Genomic DNA, 14055 nt, shown 5'->3' on the forward strand with positions numbered 1-14055 from the left:
GCTCTAATTGCAAAAGACCATTTACCACTCAAAGTAACAGCACCAAGCTTATCCCTACCTAGCCTCCCCCAGCTTCCATTTGTACTTTTTTTTTTTTTTTGTATTGGCCTTTAAGGGTCCTCTCCAACTCAACTGATTTTACAGTTCTAAGAAATTAACAGTTGGGTCTATACTAGCAAAATTATCATGTCTAATAACCAATGGGATCCAAACGTGTCTGTAAGCAAACCAACACTCTGGGCCAGCTTTGTTCCTGCAATGCCCACAGACCTCCTCCACTGAGGGTACAAAATCCAGGGCAGCAGCCTGCTGCCGCCAAGCTGCATCCCAGTTCCAGCAGCCGAGACGAAATGCTTTTAGATCCACAGGTCACAGGTTCAGCTTCCCTGCTGCTGATGACTCACGCGGGAACGTAGCACTAAAACTAGCAACACCAGCTCTTTTCCAGGAGGAGACTGAAGAAGAGCATTGATCTCAATGAAATATTTCGAGGGCAGAAAAATTCTACCACGTAAAGAGTGCATGACTTCTTTTTAGTTTATTTTATATTTTTGTTCCAGTTGTCACTTTGAATTCAAACTCTTTGGAAAGCAGGCATAATAGTCTTAATGATCCCATTGAGCAGTTTAAATTCAAATTGTGGAGCACTCGCAATACCATGCTGGCAGCACTTTCCATAAATTACTCTCAAATTCAATACGTTGCTTGACAAAAACAAGAATAAAGGGCTTTTTACTTTAAAAAGAAGAAAACTTGTATCATGAAAAAAAAAATCTTTAAATTATAGTTTGTCTTTTCTGGTCCAATTTAAATTGTTACATGGTTGCTAAATTAGTGCTATAATCTCTGCTTACAAATTGCAGAATTATTTTTAAAAATAGATATGATTTTACTGCAGGGATCAACCTCACTTTAAATGATACGCACAGAAGGTATCTGCTCTGGCACAGCCACGCTCGTGTGCACACAGGGTGAGATTTACAACACCAGATGCCTGTAGTAGTTTTTAACCAACATTTCTATGAGCACTAATTGAGTTAACACTGAAATTTCCTGAAATAGCAGCATTTCATAGAATCATGAAGGCTGGGAAAGACCACTAAGATCATCTAGTCCGACCCCAAACCATCCCCATGTCCTTCAGTGCCACATCCCCATGGTTCTTGAACACCCCCAGGAACAATGACTCCACCACCTCTCTGGGCAGCCTGTGCCAGTACCCAACCTCCCTTTTGGAGAGGTTCCCCTTAATATCCAGTCTTCTACTGAGCTACAGTCTTGATAGGCCAGAAAGCTACAAGTTAGTATTTTTAAGGTTTCTGCCTTAAAAACCTTACTACTTCTATTGTGTGCAAAAAGACACATCTGGTGAAAGAAGTGGAATGCTACAATCCTGTGTTTAAAGCTGGGGAACAGCAATAGTAAAGGTGCTAGATTATGCAAAATTCTGACCCTTTCAAGCACTCCCACCACTTCACTGTTGGGGAAAGATGAACTTCACCCTGTAACATCCTTGCAAGTGATCTTTGGGCTAGGGTTTAACGTTATACTCTCAGTACCTCTCACTATGCAGCAGAAATGGTCAGCCTCCATCCCTGCGTCTCCAAATGGAACTGCAGTGCATACCCTCTGTCTTCTTGTGCTTTAGGCAGACAGACAGGCATGAGTCACGGTTTCTTCCTCCATCAATTGCTCATCATTTTCAGCCTACAACTTCTCTGAATTCCTTTTCATTTGACCACGGCTATTTCTGCTTCCTCATCTCCTTCATACTGTGGCACTTCCCTCAGGTCCACAGTGGGCTGCACTGACTCAGACATGGCAGAAGAAATAAGTCACCAGGAGCATCTGCCAGATCTTGCTTTCTGTGCTAAGTGCAGGTGCTCAGCACCTCTCAGCACTCAACAACATAGAGAGTTTATCTCCCACTGTCAACCACTGAACTGCCAGGAAAGGGGAAAAAGAACAGAGGGAAATTTCCATGTCCTGGAGAAAGTCATCAGGACATCAAAGAACACCCCATTCACAAAACAGCAGCATCACCCCTGCCAAACTGGTGTGTCTGGTTAACCTTGTGTTCAGTCCTTAGGATAATACTGTATTTGGAAAGAGGACAGCTGGCATTGCTCTAACATCATGCTCTTCAATCTTTTATAACAACAGTTCCACTGATATTACTCTTAAACTTTGCTCTGCTCTGAGCCCAGTGCTAAAATCTCTTCAGCTACTTAGAGGAAGCAAACCATATTTTTTTGTGTTTTATTTTTTTTTTTTTTTTGGTCATTAATTTGTCCTGTAAGGGAGGGGAAAAGAACACTGATAACATATTGCAGACACTGTCCTCATCACATGTTCAGCAGTGAGTTGGTTACAATAGAAACCCTATTGTGATATTTCAGATGTTGCTTGACTGTCGTAATGACTAGGAGACATCTGCTCCCTATTAACACTTTATTTTTTTACAGTTGCTTTTAGCTGAGCAGGAGCAGAAGTGTCTTAATGGAGAAGACTGGTACTCTTTTAGAAATAACATCAATAATGAAAGAATCCTTGGATGTAGAGCAAAACCAGCAAACACATTGGCAACAGATCTCACAGCTTTCATAAGGAAATGATAGTGACCAGCCTTTGGGTAGGGGAAATTTTGTTCGTGAAAGAAATGAACTCTGGTATTCAAATTCCAGCTAGTAAACATTTTCAGACAGGTGATTGACTTCCTTTGATGTTAATTCACAGACTTTTGCAGAATTTCTTCTTTAATGGATCATTAATGACATCAGAAACAAAAGCAAGAAACAACACTTCTGCAGGCTATTTAAGCCTGGTATTGACTAAATACTAATTAAACACAGCTCTTCACAGTAATCTTAATTATGTCTTCACTCCACCACATCTAAGGAGAGTCATGTAACAAACTGAGAAGATTAGCCAATTCTAATTGTTGAAAAAAAGTGTATTTTTATTTTTGCATTGTTTTTCAATGTGCGTATGGCCATGAGTCACACAAGGGAATTATTAAAAACAAGAATTCATGAATTTATATACCAAGACCAGGCAAATTAATTGGAGTTGACTAATATTAATGCAGCAGCTTGGCCTAGTGGTCTGCACAACAGGTCAAGAGTTTTGAACATGAGGAGGTAGAGATGCGGGGTAAAAATTGGCATAATTAGGCAGACCAGTAAATAAGCATCATCAATTAACTCAGATTTATACCAGCTGAGAATCCTGTTTCCAGAGCTGTCTACAGCCACTGGTTCACTGCACTGTCTGAAGGCAGTCATGCAGGCCCTATGTTCCGTGGGGATTCAGGTTCATAAGAACCTGAGTCTGGGATCTTCAGTCCCATCTTTTTATACAGAACTCCATATTTACAGGTTATTTTCTGAGAGCGGGACTTGAGACAACTAAAAAAAACCAACTTAGAGGCAAAATCCTTAAACACAAGTTACATTTTAGGCAGGTGATTAACTCTAATCGACTTCAGTATGACTGCATCCCACATCTGAAAACAACAGCATTCAGACCATGCCCCAGCAATTTAAGGGCCCCAAGTCCATTTGCAAGAGCAACCTGCAAACCCAGTCCAGGCTCTCAGCGTACTCAGACACTCATCATTCCCACTGAAGCCAACACCGACATCAGTTCATTGAGAAATCAATCAGACAGAACTCTGACACAGATTTCTTTGAGCCTAAGTAGCACGGCAGGGGCCCAAATCCTTCACAAATCTACCCTTCATCAGAGCAAAGTGCTGAGCTGCCTGAGGGGTAACAAGACAGCAGCCTCCCAGCACTTGCTTGTCTAGGAGTAATAGTCTGATATTTGCCTGAGTTATTTATTCTTGTTCCATCAGATTGCCAGATTCCTCCTTGCCATTCCCCACTCAAAGTACTTGCTGTCAAGCTACACATATGTAGCACTTATCAGTAGGGCCACCCTTTCCCCTACATGTGCAGCAGCAGATGGATTCAAAAGTGTTTTGGGTTAAGTCCATAACCCTTTTTTTCTTTCTTTTTTTTCCATGGATTGCATTGGTAAGCATTTAAAGGCCCCCTCTGATTATATAAGAGAAAGCTATCAAACGTTTACTCATTGCTCTGTACTCAGAGCTGCAAAGCTGTATCATAGAACATACAAACGCAGATGCAACCAGGCAATTATCATTCCTTTATCCCCTAAATAGATAGAAGATAAATTTGAAAGAAAATGAGGAACAGAATCCTTCTTCCTTCCCTTTTTTTTTTTATCCTTTTATCTCCCAATGTAGGAAGTTTACTGAACCCTTGCCAACAATTCACTCAGGCTAATGAAGTGTATAAGTAATGGGATTAAATAATCTTAAACCATTACTACAGTGGCTAATGCAGATGTTTTCCCAAACTAAAGCAGATGAGTAGTGAAGAATGCCTGCTTGATTTAAAAAAGAGGAAAAGCATCAATCTGCAAGCAGATGAAGTCAATTCCATCCTGAAGTGAATGAGATGTTTAACTTGTTGTATGAAGACGCAACCCTTGCATTATGAACACACCTTCCTGAAATCTGCCGTGCTTTGCACATGGGCACCAAACAAACTAAGAAATGAGATTTTTTTTATCATACAATCATTTCAGTGCAAACAAACTACAAAGGAAATAATGTTTAAGGGGTATGTCTGTATATATTTGTATAATTTTCAATCAAAAAATCATTTAGGTTTTAAAAGTCAATTATCGTGACTTGCTTATCACCACTGCTGTAAATTAGACAAAATCTACCCTTCCTATGTTCAGCACTCCAGCAATAATCCCACTGAAAAGTCTTCACAGAAACAGATTGAAATAGTTGGATAGCAGTCGCATTTTTCAGAAATATCTATTATTTTTTTAATTATCAGCATACCAGAAATTTCTGCTTTCAAAAATAAGGTCTAATTATGGAAGGGCCTCAGTCCATTTTCTCAAAAACAAACAAACAAAACTCTACCATCTGTGTAAATAAAATATGCTATGCAGCATACTGGTGGCACATTGGCTTTCACAAGGAAAATACATAGAAGAGGAACTTGCATGCTATAGTTATTAACCTTAAACTAGATTTCAGTTTAAAATAAGTTTAATTTAACAGCGGGCGAGAAAATCAATAGTTTATAAAAAGGACTCTAACTCTTGAGGTTTAAAGGAAGAACCATCAACGTGTTAAGAACGTTCTGGAGCTTTTCTTATTCTAGATTATAGCCGTTTTTCCATCATACTGTATGCTAAGGTCACAGCAAGGTAAGGCCTCAGGCACGTTATATGATGATTCTTTAATTTACAACTGTAGAACAGGTTTCAACTGTCTCTTATGGGAGCCTCTTAAAAGGTGCAGCCTCTTAAAAGGTGCAGTTAATTGTTTGATTTAAGAGCTTGTTAAAAGCACAGAGCGAAATTTAAGGATAAGTTAGGCTTCAAAAGATATCCAATCCAACAGCCGTTAGTTCAGTGGAAAGACTTCCTTTAGCTTCATTAAGAAACAGAGAAGTCATGATTTCAGAAGTTGCAGTGCTACCTTGAATCTCATCTTCTACATTTTAGTGGGCACCAGCATCTCTAAGGGTTTTGTCAACACATTCCTGAACACAAAAAACCTTATCAGAATGACACCATCTCTTAAAAATCACTGCATTGCCCGCTCCTTTCAGAGCTCAAATAATCACTTTCTCTCAGTTTGGTCACTTCATTTCACAGCTTGGACAGAACAGAAAATGAAGTTAACCGAGGAAGCTGAAGTGATCTGAATTCCTTTGAAGACCAAGGAAAACTACTGCCCATCAGTTTGCCACGAGACTGCCTGGTTTTGGCTATAAGGCAACAGCACAACAATGAAGAAAACAAATGTTCGTGATGTCCGCGTATTATAAACTGGTAGACAAAAAAAATCCACAAGTACTTACAATATAGCAGCGTTCACAGTAGGCTTTCTTCTCTACTGCATAGAAAGGCTGCCCCCTCAGCTTGCTTTTGCACGTCATGCAGGTGAAGCACTCCACGTGGAAGACCTGGTCCATAGCTGTGCAGCCAGTGCCTTCCCCAACAACATTCTCCCCACAGCGAGCACAGCGGCCTGTGACCAGAAGGAAGGAACATGGGTCAGTGAAAGCTCCCATCCTTAGCTGGGGAGCAAGTACTCCTGTATGCTTCCATTGAGCAGTAGGCAGCAGGAACATGGCAGCTCAATCAGCACAGGTGAAATCCCTACTGCTGGTACTTCCAGCTAGCAATCATCATAAGGAGCCCAAGTCCCAGATGCAAAGCATTCACTTACCATCTAACACAGCTATATAGTCTCTCTCAGCTACTCAGCTAGATGGCATGAACCTGTGCCGAAAGCCTTGCCTCCACATGAAAGGAATTTGTGGTAGGATGCCTCATCAGGCTGCCTGGTGGCAGCACAGTTTTTACCATTTAGAGTCGTTTTTGCTTGTAAAGCTTAAAACAATTGTCTCAATAGAGCCAGTTATACTGGCAAAAGGATTTCACTTTTTGTGCTTTTACCAGTATAGCAATATCAATCCTTATGCTCTTGCTAATGTGCTGGTGCTGAGCTAGTTTGTATTTTAAACAAAAAGCAGTAGCCAAGGTCATAGTGGTTACAAAGAGTGCAGTCCCATCTTCTACATGGAAAAGTGACTTTATTGTGTTTGAAGATTAATATTGACAAAGATAGATAGTATCCATTCAAAGACCAAAGCCGTTCCTCAAGAAAATGATGTGCAAATACTCAATTCTTACCATAATCCAAGAAAAGTGCATCAAAAACTACTAACAAGGGTAAAGGCAGCCCCTAAGAACTCTATCTATTTCTGAGAAATGTCCCTAATGCAATATTGCAACAAAAACATAACAGAAAAAACCTGCAGGAGCACACATAGGAGGCTTGCTGCCTTGTTTACATTGCTGCTGAAAACATTATGTAGCAGAGCCTCCAGCCATGGGACCCTGCACCCCTCCTCAGTGGATGGGGTAGTGTGGATGATGAAAAGTGGGGAGGGTGGAAGGAAGACCAGAGCTCAAATGAGATCAGGCAGACAAAATTACTCATAAAAATACGTACAAGTAATATGTACCTAGTAATGATTAAGTATTCCAGCAGTGATACAGTGTTCTTTCATACTACTGCCTGAGCTTATCGACTTTTCTAAACATATACTGCAAAACTTCCTAAAATGTCTTGCACCCGTCCTGTTGTTCAAACCATAGGGCAGCTGCCTCTAAGCAGTGGGACATCTTCCAGCAAACACATCCTCACACCTTCTTCCCTGCCTGTACCAGCCTTCAGCAGGCTACAGCCAGGGAACAGGGCATGTGAGCTGCTTTCCTATGTGGCAAGATCCTACGGATACTTTATCTGAGCAGTGTGGAAAGAGGTTACCAGGCTAATGAAGACAAGTCTGGAACTTCCTCCTAATAGGAATTAATGGATGTTGTTTTTAAACTTTAATTTATTTAGCATTTGTTATTAGGGTTTTGACAGTGTTGTGCTTTAGACGCTCCACTGTAATGCTTCTTGTGAGGGCTCCTCTTTTACAAGCAGAGAAGGAATGCAGGCTTCCCAGCATAGTGATGAGGCTACAGAGCATGGGGGAAGAATGGAAAAAGACATGAGAACTAAGAAAAAGAGAAAAAAAATAAAACAAAACCCACTGGAGAGAACCATCAGAGCAGCACTTCTATGGGAAAGAGGCAGAAGAAACAGGACTTGCATGTACAAAAGGAGAGCACCGCTCGGTCCTCTGTGCGGACAAGACCGAGTTGCTCCAGGGCCTTCTCCAAACTGCTCATGTAGCGGGGCTGTAATATGAACAGACGTCTGGGGAGCAGTTAATATCTCCATATATAAAACATGAAATTGAAAGCTATTAGTGTATTACTTTACACAGTGTTTTTCCAGCGGGAATATTCCGCTGAAGAATTTATTTTCCCTGGTGTGCCATTCTGTGATCATCCGGTATTATTTTTATGAGGCATTTGGACACAGAATAATGCAGTGTCTATGCAAACACTTCTCAGCTTTCTTTGTTAACATCTGAGCAGAACATGTGGGAATCTTTTCTTCCCTCCTCCTCGCATTCATAATTTAGCCACTCTCGCATACTTCAGCATTTATGTCCCCCCTTGACCAAGGCACTCGCTGCAGAAGCTGTCTATACGTAGCTCATACTTCTGGCAGCACTTCTCACATCAAAAAATCTCAGTCTGTTTCCTAGCTTAGGCATGTACTCCTGTAATCCCTGGCAAATCACTCAGCACCTTTGTACCTCTGTCCTCCCTTTGAGCGAAGGGCATAAAGACATCTTCTCTGCCTCCGAAAGGTGCCCTGAGGTTACATTCCTGCACGCCTCTCAGGCATTCCCCAGCTTCACTGCTGGTGGCCAGGTACAAACCAAAATGCAGCACAACACAGATCCTAGCCAACTTCTCCCCTTGAAGTTGGTATTTCCTTAGGCTTTCCTTCCTCTTTCTGGGTTTTTCCACAGAAGATTCCCATTTGGGCAGCAACAGGCTTAACCCATCTACATTTATGAGAAGCCCAGCTTCTGCTGTTATGTACACAGACAGAAATGCTACTGTAAACCCTCACGCAGGAAAGCTTAAAGAAAGCTTCCTTTTTCATAAGTTTATATGCAAATTGTAGTGCTGTGGCCTGGAGCAAACAATGTTTTTCATGAGACATGGCCACTCCAGTGAGAATCAAAACACAAGCTCTGTGCCTAGCAACACCACCAACTGACTCACTCGCCCGAAGGATAAAAGCAAGTAAGCCAAAATATTCAGATCTGGGAGCTTACAGTTGGGCGTCTGGATCCCTGCGAAGGCACATGGGTGAATACACAACTGATGGTTTGCAGCAATGCAGCTGTTAAAGACAGCAGCTTCTGCAGACTTTGGCGCAACCTGTGAACTCACAAGTCTTCTGTTAAGTCAGGTTGCTTCTCCCGACTCCCATGTCTTACTCAAGTTTGGCTGAAAATGGCTATTAGTTTCAAGAGCTGTTGGTGAGGGAGGAACTGACAAACAAGATAGGCACATGCACACAGGCAGTGTGATTGCACAAGCCTCATTTCCTTAGAAAACCAGAAAAACCCCACCAGAAACAATGCATCTATCATTATGTCTGATAAAAACAAAACAAAGGTCTGCTTTTCCTGCGTGCCAGTTACCAACGGCAAAGGTATTTGTGGTTGGATTCACCACAATTAAGTGCCCACACATGTTCCCCATTTTAATATTTTCACGCTGGGGTGAATTAACCCAGCCCGTTGTGTGCAGAATACCCATGAGTGAATACAGAACAAGTTGCACTGCTTATTGAGAAAGAAGTAGCAAAGGCAAAGCTTGCAAGACTCAAGAGCAAACAGATTGCATAAAAAAAAAAGATTACACAAATAATCTAAAAGAAAAATAGCAGGCAGCGTATCACAGTAGAAACACAGAACAACGCGACCCATTTGCTTCCCACAGAGACAAATAGCACTTAAAAGACACCTTAAAGACAAAGGACAAAATTAGTACTAAACTGCATGAAGATGAAACTATGCCATTTCAACATTCTTCTCTGGACCCTCCAGTCCATTTTAGGTCCTGGTTCAGGATAATTTTGGCAAAACTAGAGGGTGATACATTGGCAGCATGCCTGGGAGACTGGAGTCCACCCATGTTGCATGAAAGAGGTTCATAACCTTGGCTGTGACCTTCCTTCATCACAGCTTTGCTGCCACATGTTGGTTTTACCTTGGGGGGACAGTTAGAGGTGCCCACAGAGGCTTCCCTGCTGAAACCACTGGAAATGCCATCATTACTCAGTGGGTCTTAGGGAAAACTTCAGTAGCTGAAAGGGAACATCAGCTCCTATGCTTCATTCAGAAACCTCATCTACTGTTCTCTTCAGCATAAGCAATACTACAAATCCGAATTGAGAGGGGGAACTTACACGATGCCATCTTCTAACTTCTTGTTATTTTATTTCTATTATTATATATTTTTTGCTTATGCTGTCACGCTGATGCTCTGTGGAAAAGCCCGGTCAGCAAGGAAAATTGTGGTTTCAGCACTCTAAATGTTTTACTATTGACAAGCAATCTGTAGACAGCCCAGCCAAGGAAAAGGTTAAGGAAGAATTTGAAAGAGGATCCGAAGGGAGTTTGAGAGAAGTTTAATGGGATGCTTCTGAAAAAAAGGACAAAGACAGCACAAAAAAGAAACATAAGTGCTTGAAGATTGAACATAGATACCTGCAGCCAGGAAGGATGAGCTGATGTGTCACTGGAGAATACGAGAGGAAAAATGGAGGGAACAGGTCACTACAGGCCACGCAAGTAAAGACAAGAAGCTTCTGTTTGATCTGATGCAGAAATAAAACCAGAGGGATGATTAAAGAGGCAGGGACAATCTGGCCTAAGTGACGAGCCAGAGAGTGATCTCTGCAGCTGCATTCCAGTTGAGCACGAACAGGGAGGAATTGCATTTTTAGAAATGGATACTGCAGAGATTCAAGGTCACTGGAGCCTGGATGCAGGTTTTATCTACCAAAATGAATAGGAGAGGCCCTAATCTGAGCTCTTATTCAGCAAGATTCTTAAGATTTGGCCGGAGTCTGGGTGTGATCTGAAGATGAAGAATTAGGTACAGGGTGTCCAAACTTATCTTGGACATGAGTCACTTTTAAATGTCAGATTAACAATGTGAGCCAGTCAGACAAACATCCACCACTAAGGATGGATGATGGAGTAGGTACATGCCATACTAATGCTTATGGCATAATATTCTGATAGCAATCACATTGGAACCCAGTACAGAGGCAGTGTAATTCCATGCAGCTAGCTTGGAATGGTCCTGTTTGTACATCCAAGGACTGCATTAACCTTTTCTAGGGTATAGCATTATCTGTCTGTCATACCTATTTAGACACTAAGCTGTTGGGGGCATAGACATCCCTTGCTATGTGATTTGCATTGCCTAACACAGATAATTCATGCAGTAACAAGAGAGTGAGGAGAGCAGAGAGAAAATGTGCAAGCCTTCTCTCTACAAAAGGTTTAAATTCATGAATTCAAAGCATGCATTCAATATAGAGAGGAGATAGGAGATAATTTTCTGATAAAAGCATCAATGTAGGAAGGTTCTGCATTTACTGAGATGTGGGGGAAAATGTTGATATCTCAAAAACTTCTGCACAATGGAAAAAACTGCTTCCCACCTAACTTTACTGTGGGAATACAGCACAAGGTCATATCCTCACTGCCTATCAATTACACAATTTCCCTTGATCAGCTAAGTGTATTCCCTGGTTCTCACTGCAGTCCTGATACAATATGCAAGAAAGAACTGAAGAAATATTGCATACTGCTTGTACAAAAGTGTACTAAGAACATTTTTAAAATATGTAAATACATTGGACAAAATATCTCACTAAAAGTTCCCCTGGCAGCCTCAAGACACCCAGTATTTCCGCTGTGTTATTTTTCTAATCATCTCTGTTTAGAGTTTGCCAGTGAATGCATTTTAGAGATTCATGACACATTCTGCTTTTGGACAGCTTTGAATCAGCTGGCAGTAAATGTGGAAAAATCATTATTCCTAATGAAGAAATATTGATGACAAAACAGCATTTCGAGGACAACGTTGACCATAAGTCAACAATGTAACACGATTTTCCCCTCTCTCCCTCCTCTTTCCTAGTGACTTTTATCCAAGGGTTTTCAAGAATTTCCCAAGCACGTGGGATTGCTCAGGGCACCTAGGCCAGACAGCACAATTATTCCATTTTAAAGGGATACAGAAACAGAGGTTAATCCATCAGGCTAACAGTGTAACAGCAGGCCTTAGCTGCCAGTATACCTTAACTGGATTAAGTCTCAATGGCAGAGATCCTGCAACTCATAAGCACTCAGAACGTTCATTGATTTGTCCAAAGGGAACAAAATAGGAATCTCTGGTCCACAAGAGAGTGCTTATTCCATTCCCATAGAGCATGGGAAGTATGTGTCTAATTGTGATTGTATTTGGCAAAAATGCCTTGGTTGTATCTGCCCTACAGATACTCTGATATTTTGGCACTCAGGGCCGTGCAATATTAGGATGAAGGGAAACTTCAATATTTTCTGTGCTTTTTGTTGGAAACAATGATAGTCTTTTCAGCTCATCTTTGCCTTCCTCACCTGTCCTTTTCTTTTTCTTTTTTTTGCTTTTGAACTCAGACTTCTCACTGATCAGGGAGCCCTTGGCAATGGTTTGTTGTGCCAAGATCCAAGTTTGAAGTTCCTCCATTTGACAGTAGCAGGTTGTACGCATCAGCTGTCTTACACAGCCTTTGGACATGAGACAGATTAATCTTAATTTCCACTTCTTCAGCAGACGTCAGAAACACAATCTTTCACAGTAAACAGAGCTTTATGCTACAGCGTGTGCCTGTAACACTTCATAAATTAAATCCAAGGCCGTGATTTAATTACTGCGTCCCGGTTATTCTGCTTTAAATGCGTTGCTCTTGTACTCCGGATGTACAGGTCCCTGCAGCAAACTCCTTGTCACTTGTTCTCTGCCTGTCCAGTAGTAGCTGCAGTCTCCTGTTGTTTGCATCCCTTTCCTTCAACAACAATGCAACTTCGTATTCTCATTTCACTTGGCTGCAAAGGTGACACATTCTCTGTATGCCCCAGAGGTCTCATTCTACTCCTCATAGCAAAGGCACTGCAACTGTGTCAGCTCACGCTACTAACACTTCACTGTTCTGATCTGAACATTTCTCCATGATGCTCACCACAAGGCTGTTATCAGAGCCAGTCACTAGCCCTAATGATGAATCCTTCCAACATCCCAGGAAGGTGGAGGTCTTTTAGGACACCCAATATGCACAAGGGGAACTGAGGCCTACAGAAGTTATGGTACTTGCCGAGGGTCACAAAAAGGAGTTTGTGACAGAGCCAGGAACTGAAACCACACCTTCTCAATCTCAGTCTAGTTTCTTTAACCACGAGGTGATCTCTAAAAGGCCTGACAGTGAGGCAGGTTTACAGCACAAAAACTCCTGTAATTCAAAAGGAGCTCCCAGCACCAGCCCTGATGGACAGTCCTGCCTGGGATGTGGTCCATGGGCAGGCCATGCCATCACTGTCAGCAGAGTGGCTGAGCAATAGAGACCAAGCACAAGGAACCTCGTGCCTCTCCTACTTCCTCCATTCATCACCCATATGGTAATGGTCCCTATCCCTTATCCATCCGCATTACTCTCTCCTCATCTGACATGCGAGACAATTTCACCCACTTCTGATATAAAACAGATTACAGCAAATGCTTGCCAATACGGTAGAAGTTCCTTCCCATATTGTCACAACTGCAATGTGTCACTGCCACAAAATAAAGGTTGAGAGAGGAGCACTCCTGATTTTCCCATAAAGCTACAAAACCTCAAGTTGAACAGGATCTTGAGAGGTCATGGAAACTGTCTTATTAACTGTCTTATTGCCTCAAAGGCAGGAGCAACATTCTCTACATCATTCTTGACAAGTACTTGTTTAATGTGCTCCTAAGAACTTCCAGCAATGGAGATTTCACCAACAACCTGAGCAAAGAACTTCAATGAGCACCTCTAACCTTACCACTAGCGAGAGTCTGTCTTTCCACTGAACCAAAATGTCCCACACAGTAACATAAGCCAACGCTTTCTTACTCTACTCAAAATGGACATGCAGGACAAGTGTTGACTTGGTTTAGTCCAACCAGTTTTATAGGAAACTTCTGATGCATGTATCTGCATGAACCATTAAAAGATGCTGCCTCCTCCCCAGTCCTGAGAGGAACCTTTTCCATGCTCTTCAGTGGAAGGTAAACATGGACTTGAACGTGTACCCAGCTCACCAGTGAGGGACCAGGGACCCAACCTGGGTGATCTGCAGTGAGTGTCCCAGCCCAGTGGGGGTCAGTGATGCTCTACCATATTTAAGGTCCCAGATACTTTTTTTTTTTTTGAAGCATGTTGTGCTTTTTATTTTATTATTTTTTTTTCTTTTAAAAAAAATATTGTTATTTGTTACA

General features: G+C 41.7%; 1 protein-coding gene across 3 annotated transcripts in view; it reads right to left on the bottom strand.

Moving 5' to 3' along the window:
- Positions 1–14055, bottom strand: part of LPP (LIM domain containing preferred translocation partner in lipoma) — a 274991-nt gene that overhangs the window by 43264 nt on the left and 217672 nt on the right. For all 3 annotated transcript variants that reach the window (XM_085513626.1, XM_015871614.3, XM_085513625.1), the window contains one exon: positions 5916–6085. In XM_085513626.1, coding sequence (XP_085369752.1) covers positions 5916–6085 — 170 coding nt within the window. The remainder of the gene's footprint in view (positions 1–5915; positions 6086–14055) is intronic.

This window comes from Coturnix japonica, chromosome 12, assembly GCF_054131305.1.
Source record: "Coturnix japonica strain WE chromosome 12, WE-NBRP24, whole genome shotgun sequence".
NCBI classification, from domain to species: Eukaryota; Metazoa; Chordata; class Aves; order Galliformes; family Phasianidae; genus Coturnix; species Coturnix japonica.